Here is a 22,137-nt window from a genome sequence, read left to right as displayed (position 1 = left end):
TCCTGGCAGCATTTCTATACTTTTATCAGCACCACCAAAGCTGTGTCTGGTGCCTGCACAGCATCTTCCCTCAGTTGGATCAACCAACCCTTGGGTGAGGTGACCTTCAAGTCCCTGATATGCAACTCGCAGCTTATATTGAAATGTGTCTTGATGGAAGGCTTGGAAATTGGAATAGCAGTAAGAAACTTTGTGCCTTATGTGTTACTGTGCAAAGAGGATGGAAATGTCTCATTGCTAGAAAGGAAAAGAACTGAAAATATTTGAAAAAGGATTGCCATCTTCAAAATCACTGCCTTGAGCAATTCTTAATTGGCATGTCTGGTAGCAGTTTGCAGGAAGTGCAGAACACCTGCTGAAATTAGTGACTGCCTGAATAAGCACTATAAGCACTGAAACTTTCCTTCCTTCCTTCCTTCCTTCCTTCCTTCCTTCCTTCCTTCCTTCCTTCCTTCCTTCCTTCCTTCCTTCCGAATTCCTTCCTTCCGAATTCCTTCCTTCCTTCCGAATTCCTTCCTTCCTTCCTTCCTTCCTTCCTTCTTTCCTTCCTTCCTTCCTTCCTTCCTTCCTTCCTTCCTTCCTTCGTAAGGGCGTTTCTCTGAGTTCTTCTTAGCAATATCAGCCCCTTAAGGATTTGAACAGCTGCTTACAAGCACCAGTGTGTCTCCTGTATCCTTAGCAGAGGTTTTAAAACACTCTTCAGGGAAGGCTTTAGCTTTTCATTCAGAGTTTTGTATTTTACTACAAGAATATAAAGCAGCTTTTCTTCTGTGTTTTTACAAGCTCAGCAGTCCAGTGAATTAGCAGGGACTAGGGTAACTTGGAGTCACCTTTTGCAAGCCTGACTCAGTAGCAGAACAGTTTCCAGGAGTATGAGACCACTTCCTCAAACTCTTGTTATAAACTTAGACAAATCCTGATCAAGAACCCCCATAACTGGGAACCAGAGCTGATGAGACAAATTCCTATGTTATTTTTCCCAAGTCCTACACTAACTTTTGCTTTTAAGAACTCACTAAGAACTAGCAATTAATATACTAAAACAGACTCCACAAAGCAGCATGTTTCTACAGATACAAACAGCTCCATCACCGTCCAGGGCATCAGTGAAGACACTGAACAGGACTGGACTCTGGGCTACACCACTAATTACTGGCTTCCAAACTAGACTTTGCTTCAGTTCATTATATTTCTAGAATATAACTAGGCAGAATGAAGATGTTGTGGGGTTTTTTATTCTACACAGCCAGATGTTTGAAATTATCACAAACAGGACACTTTAGGATTTCAAGTGATCCTGGAAAATGTTAAACTAGTGGATGCATTTGTCCTACTCTAATGGAAAATACAAACACCATTTTATATTCTGTAGACAGCATAAGGCATAAGCTGCTTTAATTTCTGAGATTCTGCACGAAGCTGCAAGAGCTCACCTGTCTCTTACTGCTGCAAGAGCTCTCTGTTCTATGCTCTGAAATTCTCACTTGTATTTCAAAGAATATCTTTAACTATAGTCACTATCATGGCTCAAGGAGAAGATAAACATACAGAACAAAAGAGCTCACAGAAAAATATAGAGAAACTGGTTGATTCATACTTTGTGTTACCACTCTAATGTGTCAGATTCATTTCCAGAGCATCTCCAACACACCATTTTGCCATTGATGTGGACCTGCAGGCTGCAGGTCCCTAGAGCAATTCAGAATTGTTTTCTCTACTCATCTATAATTTACTGACAGTTTTTAAGGAATCATTGGATCTGAGTCAAGAGTCTTAGGAAGAAGGATCAGTTAAAAAAAAGAAAAACAAGGGAAAAATCACTCTGAAAATGAAGCTTTGACAAGTAAAATCAAAGCTTATTTTCAGAACAGCCTTCAACTGCACAGGCTGTACAACCTATTCCATCACTGTCTATTTTCATGCAAGTGAAGGAATACTTTAAAAGATCTTGGTAAAGCAAAATGAAAAATTCCTGTATAAACTTTCCTAAATACACAGTTATCTATCACATCAAATACATAATTTTTAAGAGGTCTAGTAAAGAAAATTAGAGTTTAACACAGCATCTACAGAAGTTTTTAGTTTTATCACAGCTGTTCCTCAGCAAGGTTCACTTGTGTAAAAAACTAACTTGAATGGGACTCATCACAGAGATGTTACCTTACTATACATATAGTACAGTGTCTATGGAGTTCATTGGTCCTTTTCCAAATTTAGCTCAATTTGCTGCAGAAATTGATATTGATATTTATATCAGTAGCAAAATTTCTTTGCTAAAATAATGAGTTGTGGAAGGACAGTTTGCCCAGTGTCACCATGTCTCACAAACCTATTTTCAGCTAAATCCCATTTTAAAAACAGATAGTCTCTAGCCAAATATGCATTTAAGCTGCTAAAAAGCCTCAAAAAAGTGTAATTAGACTAATTCATGCTTCTTCTATGACAAAGACAACATTGAATTAATAATGTTTGTGTGGGATATGCCCAGCCACTGCCCTGGAGGGATGTCTGCTGAGATAAGGAGATTGAGCAATCTCACAGCAGGACTCCCTGGAAAGGCAACCACTTTTGGGTCATGGCGAGGAAAGGTAGACCCACAATCCTTTGGGATACCCTATGCAGATCATTCTGTAACCCACTGGTCTGTCTCAGACCCTCTATAATCCATTGGTCCTCTTGTTGATCCCCTGTATCCCTATAAAAGAAGACCAATTCGCCCCTGTGGGAGGGAGCTCGTCCGTGGCTCTCCCCTTCGCTGGAGGGGACCCACAATAAAGCTGCCTTCGTGCGGAACCAGCCACACGGGCCTTCTCGTCTCTCTCTCCGGTCTGGTTTGGCCTAGGGGCTGCCTTGCAGAGCTGAGCTGGAATCACGAGCTGATATCACTAAAGAGCTGACAGCCTCTGCAAGGGCTCCTCTGCCAGCAGCTGAGAGGAAGACACCGGGCCTCGGGAAGGCGATTCCTTTCGGGACCATCTCCCCGGACCGGTCACCTCTTCCTGGGTCACAGCCTCGGACCCCACCACCAGCTATAATATGTTTGTACCTGTAACCACATACACAACAGTTTTGCAACAAATTCCAAATGTTTTTAAAGAAAGATTGAGAAGAGTCTAGAAAAGACAGCATGCCACTTCAAGATAAATTCTGAATCTTCTCTGGTGTACTTCGTTTTATATTGCTTTGAGTGTTTCCCCAGCATGGGGTTACCGGTAAGAGCTGTTTAACCCTGACTTTTCTCCTCAAGAAGCCACTTCCCGAATCTGATCATTGCTTCTCGCTCCTGTACCTTGTATTGCTTGATTACACTCTAAAACAGAATGACCAAATCTACTTGCAACACTCAAGAGATGGAGACATCAGGAATTTCACTTTTTTCTGTTTAGTCTACTTCCCCCCCCCCCAACCCTTTTCTCTGAAACACTTGCACAGTAATAGTATTTATTCAGAAAGTGTTGCTCTGGTAAGTCTTAGGCTGCAAGCACAGCAAAGTTTTTAGGGTAACATACTATCCACTGTGAAACAGCGTACCCATGTAGTTAGACAAGCTCCTGGGTGCATGACCTAGAAACACTTGAAGTGTATAAAATAGGGTTGCTGAAGTAAACAAAAAAACCTTTCTGTTTTCCCATTGGTGTACCTATGGCAAACAGCTGTTCAGTCAGAGAAGCAGCCAGACCTGGCTAGCCACCTGGGCCAACTCAGGGAGAACAACAGCAGCTTGGCAAAGCCTTACACACCACGCACAGGAAAAGGGGCTGGAAGCAGAAGCCTGAGGAAAGCATGGCAACAGGCAACTGTTTCAGCTTTACCTGTTCTGAATACATATATATACTGTGAAACATTTTTTTCCTCTCCTTTCCCGTATTGACACACAGATAAAGGAGATAATGAAGCTCAACATATATTGAAAATAAGAACATCATGACTACTGCAAATGTATTCAGGAACTAAATCCTCTATAGTTTAAGGAAAGATTAAAACCCACCTTCATTAAACAAAATGAAGCAATAGAATAGACAGTCTGATAGTTTACAAGCTTTAAAAGATGTTACCATGCAAAGGAAAACCTGTGGAGCAGGACATTTCACGCAGGAGGAGCTAGATGAGTTAGCTAGAGAGATATCTAAAGTTACACGGAATATCAGAATCAGGCCAGACAATATTCACCCAAGACAGTAAGTGTAAATTTTTACTCTCAAAACTGAAGCTGACAGTGCACTGGCCTTTGCTCTGTCAGGAAAAATGGGCTGGGTGATTCAATAGCAGAATCACAGGAACAGAGAGAAAGGAAACAGCTGAAGGGCAGTGTTTGAAGAAGTGACAGGTCTAAGATGGTTTGTCCTTATCTTATTATCTGTTTTTTCCTTCAGTCAGATATATGGAAAGCTGCACATGCTATACAACTAAAAATGGCCTGAATTAAATAATCATGTCTCCAGTAGCAATAATTCAGTGCCTGCATTACAGCAGACAATATCATTGCACACCTGTGGGTCTGCACCAAGGTGTCATCTACAGATGCCATGGCTTCCTGAAGAATTAAGGACTCTGGCTTATAGAACACAAGATGCCAGCACGTGAAAATAAGCTCACAGCTCTCAGCAGTTGGGCTGGTGAGGAGAAGCAGGTCACCAGCACACAAAGTCATTGGGCTCTGCACTCTGATCACCAGCCCGCTTTACCATTGTAGAATTTCCTAAACCTCAGCGGAGACTTAGCAGATATGGTTTCTCATAGGTTGAGACCTATAAGAATCAGAATTTTGGATAAAAAGCATTGCTTGGATTTGTTGGATGGGAGGGAATTAGGACTGTGGAAAGCAAGTAAAATTATCAAGTCACTGCAGCAGAAGACTGTTGTCACAACTGCAGATTTTCTCCTTCAAATAATCACTCTTGATAAGCACTGCATACTAAAAAAACACATTCTAAAATTGGTACCTTTGGAGACAACTATGATAAAATTCTATATATTCAGAATCAAAAAAATTGCCTGTAATTAGGTGTTACAATCTTTATTAGATTGGAATTTTTTTGTTGCATTTGCTCTTTTATACTATAATTTAAAAATTGGACATAGTCATATTTGTCTAGTTCATGTCAATACAGCAGGACACAGAAAATAATTAAATGCATTTCTGCAATACTTCAGTCAAAACATTTCCAGGAAAACCAGGAAATATTTAATATAAGTATATTTTTAAAAGTATAATTTCATCTGGGTTAGCTGTATAATCTTGTTCTCCTAGGTTCAAATTTAAACCAAGAACTTTTCCTGAGAAGGGCTTACAGGGGGAGAAAGAGATTAAAGATCTTGTGTTCCTAGAGGAGGTGAAGTTTAACCTGAAACACAAAGATCACAAGGGATGGGGGGAGGAGAAAGGAAGTGCACTGTAGTGAGTGGTGGAAATAAAAAAGAAACAGAGAGGTACTAAGGAATAAATAACAGTTGATCAAAAGAATAATGCGAATAAATTGACAGAACTGGCATTAAAAGGTATTAGAAGGAAATGAGAGGATTGACAACCCTCAGCACTTCCAGTAGAAAGCTTGGGAAAGCTGAAGGAATAGGAAACAGCCCACCAGCCTTAAGCAAGTAACCCAGCCAGAGCTGACCACTGCCCCTCAGCACTGCACCTGGGGCTGCCCACATGCCTCCTGCTGTACCTTGACCAATCTTGACAAATAAAAGGTCGCTAAAAAATCACTTTAGAGCTGCTTAACCTACTTGATACAAGAAGCAGTAAGGACTTTTGAATTGCCTCAAGTAATACTCATTGTTTCAGAGCTATTTTTATCACAGTTCTGCATTTAAAGCGACACTTTTGAATTTGACAACAGTTGAAATCACCACTTAGGTTGTTAATAAATGCTTGTTAGCACTATGCCCCACAGTCAACATAAACACTTTCCTTTTCTGTGGAGAGATTTCTACAGAAGCACTGAAGGCAACAACCTCATATAATCCACATAAATGCATCAAGCTCCAATTTAAAATTTAAATTTTCTGCTCAAGTTACTTCAACCGGAAGTCTGTTCCTAACATCACTCTGATGAATTTCAGCATGCAATTATTCACGCAATATTCATAAAAAGTCATTCTTGTAGCCATACTGTCCTTGAGATTAAGCCACTCTGTTCCTTCTGCAGGTCTCTTTCTTGTGTTGACACCATGCAGTCAGTTCCTCTCCCTTCCCTCTATTTACTTGACCACACAAACAACAGTGCTGTTACCTCCTCTAACAAGACAAGACCTCATCCATGCCAACAGCCCTTCTCATCTCCATTCCTGGTTCAAAGAGTCTCTTCCAGAAAGATGTCCAGCTCTGTTTTTGTTCCTCCTTTCTTCAAATCCATCAATGCTTAGACACTATGGTTAATAACCTCTTTAGAGGTTAGACATTTGCTCAATGACAGAGCTTAGCAGAAAACTCATGAAACCATGACAGAAGACAAGTATTTGTCACTGGTATTATTTACAACAAATTTTGATAAGAAATAAACAACTACAGAGCAACATAATAAAAACTACCTCCCACTGAAGGAGTTTCAATGGGAACCCCACACAGCTAGGCAAGAAAATCCTGGCTTGAGTAAAACCAAGAGAAATTAAAACAAAAAACCCACCCACATACCCAACTAGAATATTCAAGCTGCCTCCAATAAATTGGCTGGAAATATTGTAATTCACATCAGCCAAAGTTTTGCTCCTTTTACATGCTCATGTTACCCATCTTGAAAATTACTAATTCTACAGATAAAGCATATTTCTTCTTCCATAAATTAATGTTGATCTTTAATGGCACGATATTAATTAACTTCACACTAAAGCAGGTTGTAGAGGCAGAAACATTACCTCCATAATTTGGTAGCAGCAGTAATGGGGATGAAAGGAAAGCAAGAAAAGAAATAAAATCAGCAAGAACAAGCTGAAATCAAGGAATAAGAATTTGCATCTAAGCAATTGAATAGGCCTCTTGACATTTCATACACTCCTTTGTAACAGACTGGCTTCCAAGGCAAGAGAAGGCACATCTGTAGAAGCCACACAATAAAAGCCATTTTAAGTTTTTTTCCTAAAATCTGTTGCTTTGAATGGGCAGGGGAGAAATTTATCCTTCAATAAAGGGTGAATTGAATCAAATCGTTTGCCTTCAGGAGAGCTCAACAGAATAAGAAAGCTGGTCAGACAAAAATAAAAGTGGCAGGGAGGACAGTATCATTACAAAGGAGTTGCATTTGGATGGACAAAGGACAAGCTCCTCTCACTTTTCAACTGTTTACTACTTTTTCTGGCTGTCAGAAGGGATTCTGAGTTCAAATTTCATTGTGAGAGGATTTCTGCAGACATTTCCTCCACACTGCCTTGAAGACTCATCTCTGAATGGAAAGTACCTGGTTGGAACAGATGACTACTGTGGTTCCTTCCAACCTTACCTGTGATGTGATTCTGTATTTCCAAGTGCCAGCCTGAACAAAACTCGAGTTCATTTATTCAGAGTAATGATGACATCCAGTGGCCACCAAGTTAATCTCAGCCTATGATAGCAAGACAGCCTCTTATCTGAATAGATAATCTTTCCATAAAGCTGTGTGCTAACTCTGTGCTTCTATCACAGTCTAAAAGCAGGTCTGCATTACAAGGAACATTATAATCACTAAGCAAGAGTTTTCCTATTCAGGTTCTCATATTCTAACCAGGGCTTTTTCAGTTCTATTTCACATTGAAAACTTAGAAATTGTTAATATAAAAACTCTTAAGCATTTCCATGGTGCTCAAAGAAACCAGAAACTAGCAAAAATAGATGTACATCAAGAAAGGGGGAGAAGGGGACCTGCATACGGACACACATAAGACACTCAAGCTGGTGAAACTGCTGGGCACATCTACCAAACTTAGTCACACTTTTAGCACATGCTTTTAGAAGACATGGAGGAAAATGATTTTTCAAAGGCCTTCAAAACAAAAAAAAAGTCTCTGTTTTCCACTTTTCTAAATAATCCAGTCAAAACATGAAAATATGACACTTAGAGCATGCTTGTGTTCTTTGACAGAAAAGGTCGGTTAAATACTTACTTGTCCAAATATTTCTGGCAGCCCCAAAACTTGACCAGTGAAAACACCAATGCAAATGAAAATTGCTGTGACCTGACCCAACGAACCACGGATTTCCTTAGGAGATATTTCACTCAAATACATGGGAAGGGCACTTAAGGAAATGCCTACAAAGGAAGAACAAAACCCATATATTAAGTCAATACTTTTCATTATTCCAGGTATGCAACAAATTTCTATTGAAAGGAGTCTGAGTGGTAATCTGCTCACAAGGGTGGCATAAAAACACACAAGGAACAGAATTACATCTATCCACAGATAACATGAATTATTTCCCTCCATGTCTAATTACTCTCACACCATTTAATAACTATGGGATTGATTATCTGTTACAGATCTGCAGCGATGTGCGTAGGCTGGTTTTTGAAGTGGAGCACCAAAGATTACTCAGAGATGAGAATCTCCAGGAGATTTTGCTCATCCCAAAGCAAGCAAAATCATACTAGCACTGGTGTGGGGAAGGAAAAAAAACCCCTGTGCATCAGTCAGACAGAGCAGACATTGTCAGATGAAGTGTTTTTACTGTAAACAGTATTAGCAGATGTTCCTCTCAATACAGGCTTACAGCTGCAATGAACTCTTCACAATAGACATAAAACGAGCTGGAATGCTGCTTAAAGCCAGGGAAAAAAAAAAAAAAAAGCGTGACCCTGGTCAGTACAATGACAATGTTTGCACAGCTCCAGAAGTTTGGTTGTTTGGTGATAATCTGAGATAAAAATTAGCAGAGACCTTTCCTTCTAGCTGCAGGATTATTCTGGTGCTGCAGTGCCTCCATGGTTTACTTTCAAACTGCTAGGAGCAATTGATGAGGTACCAGACCTTCCTTAGTCCTGCAGGTATTAGCATGGGATCCAACAACTTCTAAACACACAGCAACAAGCACTGTTAAATTAGCAGAATAGAATCTCCTAGCCAAGGGATTTCCATGGAATGGAAACAAATACACTCTGCCAGAGCTGGAATAGGAAAGGTGGGGGAACAACCAGCATTGCTTAGCAGCAGCGAGCATCCATTCCAGTGTCTCCTCCAAACGTCAGATCCTCCAGCCCTCAGTGTGCCATTTTGCCCCAGTGAAATCAGAGTGGCTACAGCTAGTCCCTGGAATGCCTCTTTAATGCAAAGCAAGTTCTAACTGGGGAAGAGGAGAAAGTTTGTGCACGGCACAAGCACGTCAGACGTGGAGTGTGACCAAAGCTTACCTGCATCAACACCCATGATAATGCGGCCCAGTATGAGCATTTCAAAGGACCCTGCCAGCAAGGACAGGGACATCAACAGTGCAGCTGCCACTGCAAACACGTTATTGAGCAGCAATGTGCATTTCCTAAAAGGCAAAGATGGTTTAGGTAGAAACCAGCATCATGGCAGTTAAATCGAGTTATATTAGAAGCACACTAAGCTATTATTCTTAAATATCTATAAATAAAAAGTGCCTTACAAACTAAACTCTTAGATGTTGTGTAGAGTTCTGAGAAACAGCACTGTACCCAAGTGGATACAGTTTCAAACCTATACCACAATTTAGAAGAAAACATAACATAGGTAACTAAAGAGCTGTACTTCAAAAGTACAGCAAGGAGCTGTCCTATGCATCCTAAAAACCCAAGTGCCAGGCCTGAGGCTTTGTACATGAATATAAATAAGCATACTCTGGATAGATGTCTGTATGGAGAAAATAAAGAGTATACCTCAAATAGCAATAAGCTGTTATAACTACAGGCACTTTAATGCTACATACAGTTTTTGCCACTTTGAGAACTTCTCAACTGTGACATTATCAATGTCATTGTAATTCATCCTTAAACCCTTGATATTAAAAACATGCATTGAGGAAAATTATTTCCTACTTGTAGAGTTAGAAAAAATATTTGACCTCATTCAAGTAATAAAAATCAACCCTTTTCTAAAAATTGTTGGAATTAACCAAAGTATAGATTTATGTATTTCTTCTCCACTTTTAAAATTATTTCATTCTCTAACAGTTAAACATTAATTTTTTTTTCAAATAAAATAAATATTCTTTATGGCAAATTATTACTTAGTTTAAAATACAAACAAAATAATGAAAATATATTTTAAAATTTTCAAAACATCTAAATTTCTCATTTGCCAACAGCTTAACTCCTTTCAGTTTTCATCTCTCAGAACATTCTGCTCAAGTTTGAGGGACCCATTAATTTAAAAGAAGAGGAATGACTGGGAAGGCTGTCTACCTCTTTTCTTTCTAGAGTAGGTGACAAACTGACCCCCAGTTCTCATTCTTTTCAACATGCAAGTATCAACTGGAAATCTCACACCCATTGGATAAGTCACCCAACATCTCACAACAGATGCATGCATTTTTGAAACGAAATATTTTTAATACTTGTGTTTTTAATTACTCCTTCTGCTTTCTAGTGAGTTTTGAACACTGAATGAATAGCATGGCTTGAAGATTGAAAAAGGAGGTACAATTCATTTAAAGTCTGTACAACATAACTGTCAAGAGTGATGATTGTACTATCTGAGACAGATTTTTCAAATGGATATACACTCAGAGATGGCTGAAGTGATATAAATAATGTCAAAAACGGAAACAAAATGTTCATTCAGGTCAAACAAGTCTTATACACTCATCTGAAGATGCTACTTTTTTCTCCCTTAATTTAAATAAAAACTACAAAATACATATTTTCTTGAGAAAAGATTGGCCAGCAAACCCCTATACTATGCAGCTGAGAAGAGAAAAGCACAGCCTAACTAAGCACGATAAAAACAAAGGCTTTGGCAGGCTAAAAAGGAAATGAAAACAAGAAGACATGCTGTTTAGGATGTTACTGTATAAAGTGGTGTCTGTGGCAAGGTTTTGGAAGTGAAGAGGCTGCAAGGGTGGCTTCTGTGAGGAGAGAGAGGGTATAACCAGGCCAGTGGAGGAGAGGGGGATCCAGACCTGAGCAGGGACGTCCCCAGAGGGACTGTGGTCCACGGGGACCCACGCTGGAGCACAGGAGGAGTGAGGAGCAAGGAATGGCACAGAGAAGTTGCTGCACACTGACTCCAACCCCTTGAACTGTCCTTTCTCTCACTGAATGAACTGAGAGTGACCACTGGCTGTGGTACCAAGAGGAAGGAGAGGACCCTGTTGTGATGTGACCTAAACAATCCCTTGAGCATATTGTTTTGGGTACTCAGGATAAACAACAGCAGACTCCCTTCATTAGAAGAGGAGAATTTAAATTGTGAAGTGTCAAAGTCACATCTGAACATGGGAATTATGTTTATGCGGATGAAGGTTCCCTTTCAAAAAATTACTCTACATGTCTCTTGAAGAAAATAGGGCCTAGGAATCCAGTAATTTGGAATTTATGTTTTTACCCTTACAGCAATATGATTCAAAAGTGTTCTTTTAAAGTCATACATTATTTCTGACTAATGCTTTTAATCCCCCTTAGCTCATTTTTCTGTGTCAGTGTAAATGGAGCTCAGCTTCATCATACACACAACCCTCCAACCTACACTTGAGCAATTTAACAGCAAAGTGTTTTATTGTTCTGCCAACATTTCACAATGTGCTCCTCAATTACCATAATGATGTGGCAGTCTGGTTCCTAGACCAGACAAACACACTGCAGTGTGAACAGCAAACTCAATGACCACTCTTTGGCGAGCAGCCTTTATTCACACAGCCCCTTCCCATCTCTGCTCCAGCACCCATCCACTGTATCTATGACAGAGCTGTTTTCATGGCTTAATGGAAAGAAACATAATAAACAGGGGCAGAGTCTGCAAGTGTAAAGGTTTGCCCTGGAAATCTGACCAGCTCCAATAAAAGTGGTGTGTCTATGACAGAGATCAGCCACCACTTTAACAAACCTGTTCACAAAGCTGTTCTACTTGTCACTGAAAATTCAAGCCTTCTGTGAACCCATTTTTATTTCACTTTATTTTAATAATGATTCAGAAATATTCTGGGAATTAATCAGTCTGAGTCAGGCACAGTTTATTTCTAACAAATGTGTTAAAGCCAAATGTATGGTTTTTCAGAAGAAATTGAAAACATTAAAAAAAAATAATGTGACTATGTAAAATATTTAAGATTTGAAGATCAAGTGCTGAAGTGACAAAATAAATTCATGAAGAATGGGTAACATCTAGGAATACTGACTTACCATAAGCATGAAATGGAAGAACCTGAAAATACACTCTTGGAGATGAAAAATGAGATATGGACAAGTTGGGAGAATGAAAAATAGACCTAGGAAAGTACAATCTAATGAAAATAGTGAAAATGTGAAACAGAAAAATAAGAACACTGGAGGTTTATTCTTATACTTAAGCCTCCATGATGATGTTCTCCTGTGATTTAACTGACCAAAAAACATCAAATAATATTGAATTCGCAATTAAGGAAAATCTAAATGAGCAGTTTGTATGAATGCTACAATGATGGGCTTTTTTTCATGCCCTTCTAAATACAGATAAATTATAAATTACCCTTAAAATTCTCTTTGAAAGACTCTATGGCACAAAAATTTACAGAAATACCTAGTTAGTACCTGCAGCAAAAATGTAAACACACATCAGCGTAAACATTCCTAAAATACTCATATTCTCTTTGGTCAAGACTTGGTCAAATACTGCACTGTACAGAATGTGGATGGCATCCCCCGCTTCTTGGGGAAGACCATATGTGAATTTCATCCTAGACCAGTTCTTCAAACTGTACTTTAAGTTGACAAAAGGATGGAAAAAAGAGTATATTTTTATTACCATATGATAACAAATGCTGTTAAGAAGCAAACGAGATACATCAACAGGTTGGTTTGTTTACAGGAAGGTATTCAGTAGACTCATGAAACAAGCATCTGCCAGTCCTTTGTGAAATCTTTTCTATTTTATGGTATTTTCCTTTGGCATCTCAACCCACTGCCCATTCAGAGCAAATGGTTTCTGTGACTCAAATGATGCACAGTAAGTTTCCAGAATTTAAAGATTGATTTGTTTTTAAATAAAAGTAAAACCTTCTAGAGAGACTAAGTGAGAAACTACTTTAGAAAATGCAACTTTTCCAAAACTCTTACCTTCCAAAGAACTTCACAATTGGCGTAACAATAATGGCACCCACAAGGCCACCAATGGCAAAAATAGAAACAGTTATGGACCAGAGGAGCGTCAGTGTGCCTTCATCCACAGAGAAGCCATATCTCCTCTCCCAAGTTTCATTGTAAAACTTCTTGATATACTGAAAGAAAATACATAATAAAAATAAGTGTAAAAAAAAAAAATCACATTCTAAGAATACAACTCAGAGAAACAGAATTAAAGACCGAAAAAACCCCAGTAGCTTGCTTGCAGGAATCACCCTTGCTCTTCTGTCTCCCTCCTCCAAAAAATAGGGCTTCATTTATAGATACAACTTCAATAAAACTAACTGAATCAGTCCAAGCATATAAACATTTAACTACAAGGTGGTCACAAACAAGGTGGGGAAAAAGCCCCACAGGTAGACATGAATGTCTGGGACCAGATCATTCTTTAGCCTTTAATCTGCCAAAGTTTACACTCTTCTGCTTTCCTCACATGAGCACAGTTGCAGGTTTTTGAAGGATGCCTACTAACAGCTTCCCTTCCCTGATATTTAGTTACACCAAGTTCTTCATCTTTTTAAAGGGTAAAGATAGTTCCAAGACAGCATCTTAACATACTCTCTGTATTTCCTGCAGAGACATCACCTATTTACTTTCTATTTAGTCAAGCTTCTTTGTTTTTATGCTGCTCCCATTTCGAAACCAAGGAAATGCCACCGTCGTGCCTGATGCTCTGGTGAGGATATAGTACCAGGCAGTTGCAGTCGCCACAGGAGAAGGGCACAACACACTTGGGAAAAGCTCTCAAGCTCTACAGTATCAAAAGTTTAATCTTGGCCCTTTTTTCCAGAGTCTTCTCCAATTTCCTTCAGAATGTAACAGCTCCTAAATTATCCTGGGACAGTACTCAGCATTATAAGCCACTACATTTTCCCTGTTCAAACTAGGAATTTCAAACTTTACCTAATGTCTGGCCTTGGACACATGAAATACTCAATTTGAGGGCTTTTAGTTTGAATCATCACCTCTCCATCTGCAAAGTAACTAAGAAAGCCGAAGGTAGAATATACAATTTCCTGTCTTCCATCTATCAAGTTTCTAGTAAACTTCCTGTGCCCTGAATTAAAAGGAGAACAGGGTTATTTCTCCCATCCTATCTTAAATGTTCCTAAACAGACAGGAAAAGAAAAACCCTTAAAAAACAAACAAACAAAAAAACCCAACAACTTTTAAAAAAAAGGAAGAAGAAAAGTCAATTTGGTGCTTGAATGACTTAGATGTCTCACAGTAAGGTTCCAAATGAATCTGCCATTAAACCAAATAGTAACATCTTAGTTTTTTAACACCAATACTCAGATATATTTAGATTCAGACACCTTCTTGTCTATTTGAAATTAATTTCTGACAGTAATGGATATTAAGAGAAAGCACTTTTGGAACACCATTAGCATTTCTTGTTAATGATATTGGCTAAAAATAGTATGTAAATTACTCTTCCCTTGTGTTATGACTAATTTCTTCAGCATAGCTTAGTTATTTACAAGGAGTCATCAAATAACTGCAAATATTCAAGAAAAGAAAGTACAAACTACAACGCTCACTAGTAATAGGTAGATGGATGTTCTGACACGTACCAGCACCTCTCTCTGGATTCCCCTTGCCAATAAATAGGAAGCTAATAAAACACAGACATTTTCAGGAGATGCACATGAAACAAAACAAACCTGGTAGAACAAATCCACTGGATTTGAATCCATTGAATTCTGTGGAAAGGCTCCTTTGGGATTTAGACCAGGTATCTCAATAGCACTAAAGGCATAAACTTGTATAGAAAAATTTTAGCCCATAAAGACTACAAAAAAATGGTAGCTGATTGATATCAGTATATTATTTTCTCAGCTGCCTGAGTTCATTATGATAGTAATGCTAGGGTGAGAAAGGTAAGAGGAATATAAGGAAAATATATAGGTTTTTATATATATTAATCTAATGGATACATTTTAAATACAAGGGGAATATTTTCCTTGTCTTACCCATAGTTACAGAGGTCGTTCACACACAGTGATAGCTACTGAACCAGCTGTCACAGCAGGCTGTATGTTTGTGCCATAGGAACTCAGAGCTGCAGCCTCCTGCAGGAAGAGGGCAAGGGCTGCAAAGCAGAAAGTAGCAGGGCCTTTGCTTCCCGCACAGAGCACAAAGCACATCATTGTTCCACAGGCATTGCCCACAACTGGTCCATTAAATGAACTGTAGAAATTCAGCTCAGAATAAGACAGCTTCAACTTGTATTCAATTAAATCTTTTGTCTTCCTACTGCCAAACGCTCCCATATGTTTTTAATAAATTCTGGTAACTCTTTGAACAAGCCCTTGGAGACTTGTAATTCTGGGTTTCTCAGAGAATAATACCTGTGATGGGCCATGCTCTTTCCCACAGAACTACAGGGAACTGAGTGGGAAGCAATCTCAGCTCTGAACAGAGGATGTGCAGCTTATTTCCCCCTTGAAACAATCAGGAATTTAGACTAACTCTGCCTCACGAGATGACCTGAACTAAAGCTCACCCGTGACAACTATAGGAGAATCCCCCTGTGGTTTGATGAGCTGACACAACTTGTATCAAAAAGAAGGAAAATGGACACAAGAATTTACAACAATGGACACAAGTCTTAAATTAACTTCCCTCGCTCCATCAGCTAAGTCATCCTACTGACATGCTTGTTCCAGGATCCTGGAAACATCCTGTGTTTTATTCAACAGTCATTATCAAGCCTTTTTCCACTACTTCTCAAAGGATCATACAGTCCTCTAAGTTTGGAGGACTTCAGCATCAAGAGGAATTGTACTGAAGTAAACAGGGGCAGAAGATACCCAGCATCCCACAGAGAGAAGGACATCTGGCAGTGTCAGCTGTAAGCTGCATGTCACCACAAGAAGTTATTCATCCTACCAAGTTTGTAAGTGAAACTCAGCTTACAACTTGTAGGAATTTCTGCACTCCCAGTATAACCTCTTACAAGGCTGCTGTTACCTACAGCTACAAGATGCTCTGCTTTGGCATTTCTCAGTCATCTCACATCAGTATTCCCAAAGGGTCATGTTGCAGCAGACTGATTTAGTAACATACAGGAGAAAACAGATGGAGCAAAGGTTCCTTTTCTTGTGCTGCAAGAAGCACAGCTTTGGTAAGGCTCACTGCTCCCCACCATGGCCATGACCTCAGCCTATGCTCTTCCCTTCAACCTAGTCACTGGGACCAGCTCCAGGGACAGGGACAGGAAAGTGGTCTGTTGTAGGCAAATGGATGACACACACTAATCCTGGAGCTGGAGAGAGGGCCAGAGGACAGAGTGGTATTTTATTCTTGAGCTACACAACTTCCTTTCCAGTAGGATTACTCCTTATCCCTAGCTAATGTATGGCTTAACATGAATAAGAAAGATACAAAGTTCTCAATCAAACACTGAAACACCAAGGGACACTTCATGCATACCTGTAATAGTATGGCCAAAGCCATTCACATAGTGCCCAGTTTCAGTCCAAAAGCCGCACTAAAGATTTCAAGCAAAACCAGACAATCCTGGAAGTATTATTAAGCACAACACCTGGAATTTAGCATCTGTCACTGGATTGCATTTTCAACCTACCCACGCACACTCTGATCACCACTGTAATCTATCACATGGTTCAAAGAGAACTGTCTGAGTGTTGTCAAGGAGCACATCCTATCATCCTTTCTTTCCCTCACTCCTGCAGAAAGTGACAGGAGAGCTCTCACTACCAGGACAGTCCATTTTTAAAATGGTACTTAAAAGTTTAGAAATCAGCTTATTCTCACTGCTCTGTTGAGAGCCCCAAGGCAGTGCAGGAAGGATTTTTACCATCAGGCCAATCGATACCATTGCACACAAAATTACAGCTTCTTGCTGATTTTTTTCCAAGCCATGTTTATCCTCTGATGACTGCAAGGTGAAGTGATGCCTGGACATGGCATGCTACATTAACATCCAATTTATCCAAGCTTAAATTATCAGTATATAAAACACCAGGAACTTGGATAAAACTCCCAGAAGTTATGAAGCAAGTAATTAAAAATTTCTATTGGCTGAGTCTCTTCCTAGTCCTTTGGGTCAACAGTTTATCAAATAAAATTCACATATGAAACATAAATTTAAAAAAATATGCCTCTTTCATTATTTGCATAAATATTGCATCCATCTTTAACACAAAAAACCTGCCTAGGTGGCAATCTAGCCTACAAAAATTTCATGAAAGAAGGAGCTAGCTTTGGAGAAGAACTATTTTGAAATGGAATTTCCACAGTTAATTCCAAATATTTACTAGCTACTTTTCAAAATAGTGTTGCTTGCAACTCCACTGAATTGCTAACTGCTGTCCTTGACTGAATTGAGGGTCTCTAGACAGCCAGTGTAAAAACAAAATGTTCATATTTCCATTTGTAATAACTGATATTTTAATGAAATCCCCACAAATTTTTTATACTGATTTCACAGTGCTCTGTTCATCAAATCTATCCCACATGTTTCAGGCAATATACGGTCAACCCAGAAGTTCGGAGTTCAGAACCAAACAAGGCATCACAACAAAACACAGAAGAAGAGGCCCATTATTTAGGAGGAAACCAGAAGCATTAGTTATAATATCACTACAGTGGGAATGAAATGCTGGGCAACCATCTAGAATTGAATGACATGAACAGAAGTTGCTACATGTGCATGCAGCTACCGAATACTCACCAGTCAGATATTAAAAATACTTTTTCACATAAAAATGTGCAAGAAGATTTAGGATTAACCTGGGCCTGGGAGACTGAGAAGCAAACCACATGCACCCTTTCACCTCAACAGCAGCGTTTAGCTCTCTGACAGCTACTGAATTTATGTGAAAACCTAATGGGGAGCAGAAAGGAGGTTATGGGCAAAGGAAAGTTAGTATATGAGATTTAATCCCCTTCTGCTATGTAATCAGGAGGGCTATTAAGGCAGGATGCTGAGGAGCACAATAGTCGGACAAGGCTGCCCTCTGCTGATATTAAATTCCACTTTAGTCAGTCACTTACCCCGGCAGGAGCGTTCACCACCGACAGATTGTAACCATAGAGAAAAGACGACCCAAAAGCACCAGTTAAAGAGGCTACAATAAGACTCCCAGACCAATTCTGAAAAACAAAGAAAAGATGCAGCCGTTGTTAGTACACTCAAAATTAATGTACCTCAGCTTTTAAACACTCCTTAGCTACCTCCCGTAGCTTCTGCAGGCAGATGTCCTTGCTGCAGAATAACAGCCTGAAACACTTCCCTTTGCTCAATCTGAGAAACATTAAATTTGAAGTGACAGCACCTCAGTTAACATCTACAGAGACATAAGTGAACATCTGAACTTCTTTCAACATCACACAGTTCTGCTGCAAGCATTCTGTCTGCCCCCACACCAAAAAGTAAAATGCTCGGGGGGAAGCATAATCTCAGCCAAGGAAATTGTTGTCAGTATATCACTAACACAGCGAAGTAAGAAGTAGCATATATGTGATACAATAGGTCTGTGGATAGATCTGACTTGGATAAAAACTCATGAGATGGTGTGCCCCCCACTGCCAAAAGGATTAATGAAATTGTGACAAAAAAATTAAAATGATGCCCACAAACTAGGTTTTGTAACCCAAATGCAAGTTTCCAACAGTAACTTGTTGCCACACACACTCTCCAGTGTCTCCAGACACTTTTGCACTTTTTCCCACTGACACACCTGTACCTCTCCCTCCTCAGGTCTCCTCCCCTCATCCTCCTCATACTCTTTTTTAGCCCACCTCTGCAAGCAATTTCTTCTTCCACATCAGCTGTTGAATGAAAGGTAGAACTGCTTTGATTTGAGAGATTTTGCATTTCAGGGTCCTTTCCACCTTCTCCAGTATTACCTTCTGTGACTCGGTTCTCCTGCTGGGTTACAGATTGTGGCAGAAGAGACCACTGCCAGCCATTCCCAAGAGACATTGACGTTAGTGTTTTGATGGCTGGTCAATTGCAAACATCACTTTGTAGATAATGAAAGACAACTCAGAATGGGTTAAAATTGATGTCTTTTTAATGTTTTCAATGTAAAATACAACTATGATAAGAATTTAGAATTTCAAGCACAGCTCACTGCCATTTATGCTCAGCCTCCTCATTCACTGAAGCCTCAATCCTTTCAAAAGGAGGAAGACCTGCTTAAGCAGGCCTAAGAAATTCAGCTTCAGTTATATCACTCCAGACCACAACAGGTTAATGAGTCAATGCTTTCTGTCAACTGCACGAAATTGTGTGTTCGCTTTGGAAAGTAAAGGTCTGGAGCATGAGGGAGGTTTGTGTAGCCGGCACATGGAATAGCAGCAGTGACAGTAGACTGGAACGAGCTCCACCAGCCCTGCAGGCTCAGCAGGGCAGGAGAACACACCGTGGCTACTGGCATGTGCCAGAGCTCCTGTGCCACACTGTTGACATAGACTCACTGTGACCCATGGAGAAGGGATAAGATACCCAGGTGCCAGGGTGGGGATCACTCTGTACAACCCAGCACACGTGGGGACTGCCATGCTCGTAGCTGCCAACCCTGAACATTCAAAATGCAGCCTGTGGGATGGCTGAGTGTTTTTAACTTCTTCCACATGATGTGGGAACCTTTTAAGAGATTACACAGTTCATTAACCAGCCTGTTTTTGGTCAAGCCAGGAGAAAGTGTGCAGCAGGCGAAAAGCCTTGTGTAAGAAATATATCCCATTGAGATCATTACATAAGCCAAACACAATTTATTATTATTAGCCAGCTTCTTAAAATCAGCCTACCACACACACACAGTTTGCACCATTACTTTGTTAGCAAAACGTAGAAACTTGACATAAAGCTTTATTTAACTTCCGATTACAATACTTCGTGTTAGGTGCTTATTATTTCTCTGCTATGCACAAGCATTCCTGCACTTAGAAGGAATTCCTACGACTCTGAATGAATGATGCTAGGGGGAATATTGCTGGTAGTCTACCAGGCTGCTCCCAAAGGGCTCACAAACAATACGCGTGAGTTCCTAAGTGTTATGCAGTAATCTTGATGCAATATTTCTAAAGACTTCTACTCTAACAACATTAGACCCATCAGAAAAATTCTGCAAGCAAAATTATTTGGAACATATAGCCTAATCGTTATTAAAAACATTAATGAATGCATAAACCTTTCAGCACAGGCATTATATGTGCATGAGGCTAAGTGGAAGACAATGCAGGGCAAATCACAGAAGTGCTTAGGAAACCTCACACTGTAATAGCTGGGTTTAGAAACTTATTCAATACCATGAAGTTTTTAAGTATATGGGCTGCTGCAGAAAACCTCAGGCTCACTCAATTCAGAGGTTTTGGAACTTGGAGCATAAACTTCAACTTCTCCATGACCTGTCTCCTCATTCACTATTTTAAATATTTGCTCAGGCATCAGCAACACCAGATAAAGATGAAAGCACAATGAAGAAAGAATGTGAAAAAAAAATTCAAACTGTTGCTCAAAAAATATTAACACTGTGGCAACATTAGTAAAAGGAAAGGAAAGAGAAGCACAACCCCACAGCGTCTTTTACAATTGCCAGGAAACAAGAAGGCAACCATGCCTCCTTCATAGGTGCTCCTTGGCTTCATGGCCATGCGAGTGCTCATGTGTCACTGCTGTCAGCCCAAGGGCAGGAATTTGTGACCATCACCACAGCAATAAGTGTTCAGTCAGGAAAGCTGCATGTCAGTTCACAAAAAAGATCTGCAGATACCCGAGGACTGCTTACTTGTCAAAGCCCACATTTTTGGTCTAATCAGAGATCCCAGGGCACTGTGCTTTGCAGATGCTTTTCTCAACTCCAGTCCTTGTTCAGTATGCAATGTAATATTTGTGCTGGCTACCATGAGTCTCAAATTGTCTAAATTGTGTTTTTTAATTTTTTTTTTATTTAATGCATGACAGTTCTCTTTTCAGTTTGCACTTCAGTTTTCAAAACACAGTTTAGAGTACTGTACTTTGGGTAGTTATAGCCCCCTCCTCAGACTAAAATGATACACAATTGTTAGTGGTAAATATTGCATGCATGCATAAGGAAGTTTAATCTTTTAAAATAGATATTGCTAAGACTTTCTATTGACACAGGAAAGGTGGACTCTGGAGCACCTTACCGGGGATATCCTTAATGGGACCCAGGTCCCGCCCAACCCGGGCGCTCCCGGCAGGTGCCCGCGCACCCGGCGCCCTCCGGCTGCTCTGCCCTCGGGGCTGCGGGAGATGAAGGGAAACCTCCGTCCCTCTCTCCCCGGCTCTGCTCTTCCCCAGAGAGCTCGCCAATACGGGTGGTCCTGGGGAGCAGCGAGGAAGCAGCAGCAGCGCCCTCTCCTTCCTCTGCTCCCGCCGGCCGGCGCTTCACCCGCGGCGGCGGCTGCGCTCCCCGGCCGGGCACACCGGCCCCGCGCTGCCCCCCGCCCATCCTCCGGGTCCCGGCTCGGCGGCTGCCGTATTTTTAGCTCTGCCCACCACCGGCCTCCCCGGCATCTGCACCAACAACTTTCCGAGCGGGGAAGGGCTGCGCAACCTGAGATCCGCCTGGCTCCCGGAGGAGCCCCGGGCTGTTACTCCGGCTCCCGCAGCCTTTGTGCACCAGCCCCGCGTCCCTCCCTCCCCACTACGCCAGAGAGGATCCGAATCACCCCCTCTCCCGTTAATCCTCCCCGAGGCGCGGGCAGCGCAGGCCAAGCTTCCCCGCCCGCACTGCCGGGCTCGCTCCCGCTCCGCGGAAAGGGCTGCGGGCATTCCCGCAGCGCGGAAAGATGCCCCGCGCTACTTACGCCCCGGCGGGCGCGGCCGCCGCTCCCCGCTCCCCGCTTGACCAGCGTGTCCGCCTCGGGCTCGGCCGCTCCGTCCATGCCG

The 22,137-nt window shown here is 40.8% G+C and overlaps 1 protein-coding gene across 1 annotated transcript in view; it reads right to left on the bottom strand.

Moving 5' to 3' along the window:
- Positions 1-22,133, bottom strand: part of SLC2A9 (solute carrier family 2 member 9) — an 83,373-nt gene extending 61,240 nt beyond the window's left edge. Inside the window, exons 1-5 of the mRNA XM_042053459.1 lie at positions 22,056-22,133; positions 18,270-18,368; positions 13,182-13,342; positions 9,321-9,445; positions 8,080-8,225 (exon numbers count right to left, since the gene is read on the bottom strand). Coding sequence (XP_041909393.1) covers positions 8,080-8,225; positions 9,321-9,445; positions 13,182-13,342; positions 18,270-18,368; positions 22,056-22,133 — 609 coding nt within the window. The remainder of the gene's footprint in view (positions 1-8,079; positions 8,226-9,320; positions 9,446-13,181; positions 13,343-18,269; positions 18,369-22,055) is intronic.
- Between the last annotated feature and the right edge of the window lie 4 nt (positions 22,134-22,137).

Source organism: Corvus kubaryi, unplaced genomic scaffold (assembly GCF_017639235.1).
Source record: "Corvus kubaryi isolate FWS band 111438036 unplaced genomic scaffold, C.kubaryi_AGA036_p1.0 split1-131, whole genome shotgun sequence".
Lineage (NCBI taxonomy): Eukaryota > Metazoa > Chordata > Aves > Passeriformes > Corvidae > Corvus > Corvus kubaryi.
The sequence above is the reverse complement of the archived record's forward strand: the minus strand, read 5'-3'. Positions and strand labels throughout refer to the sequence as shown.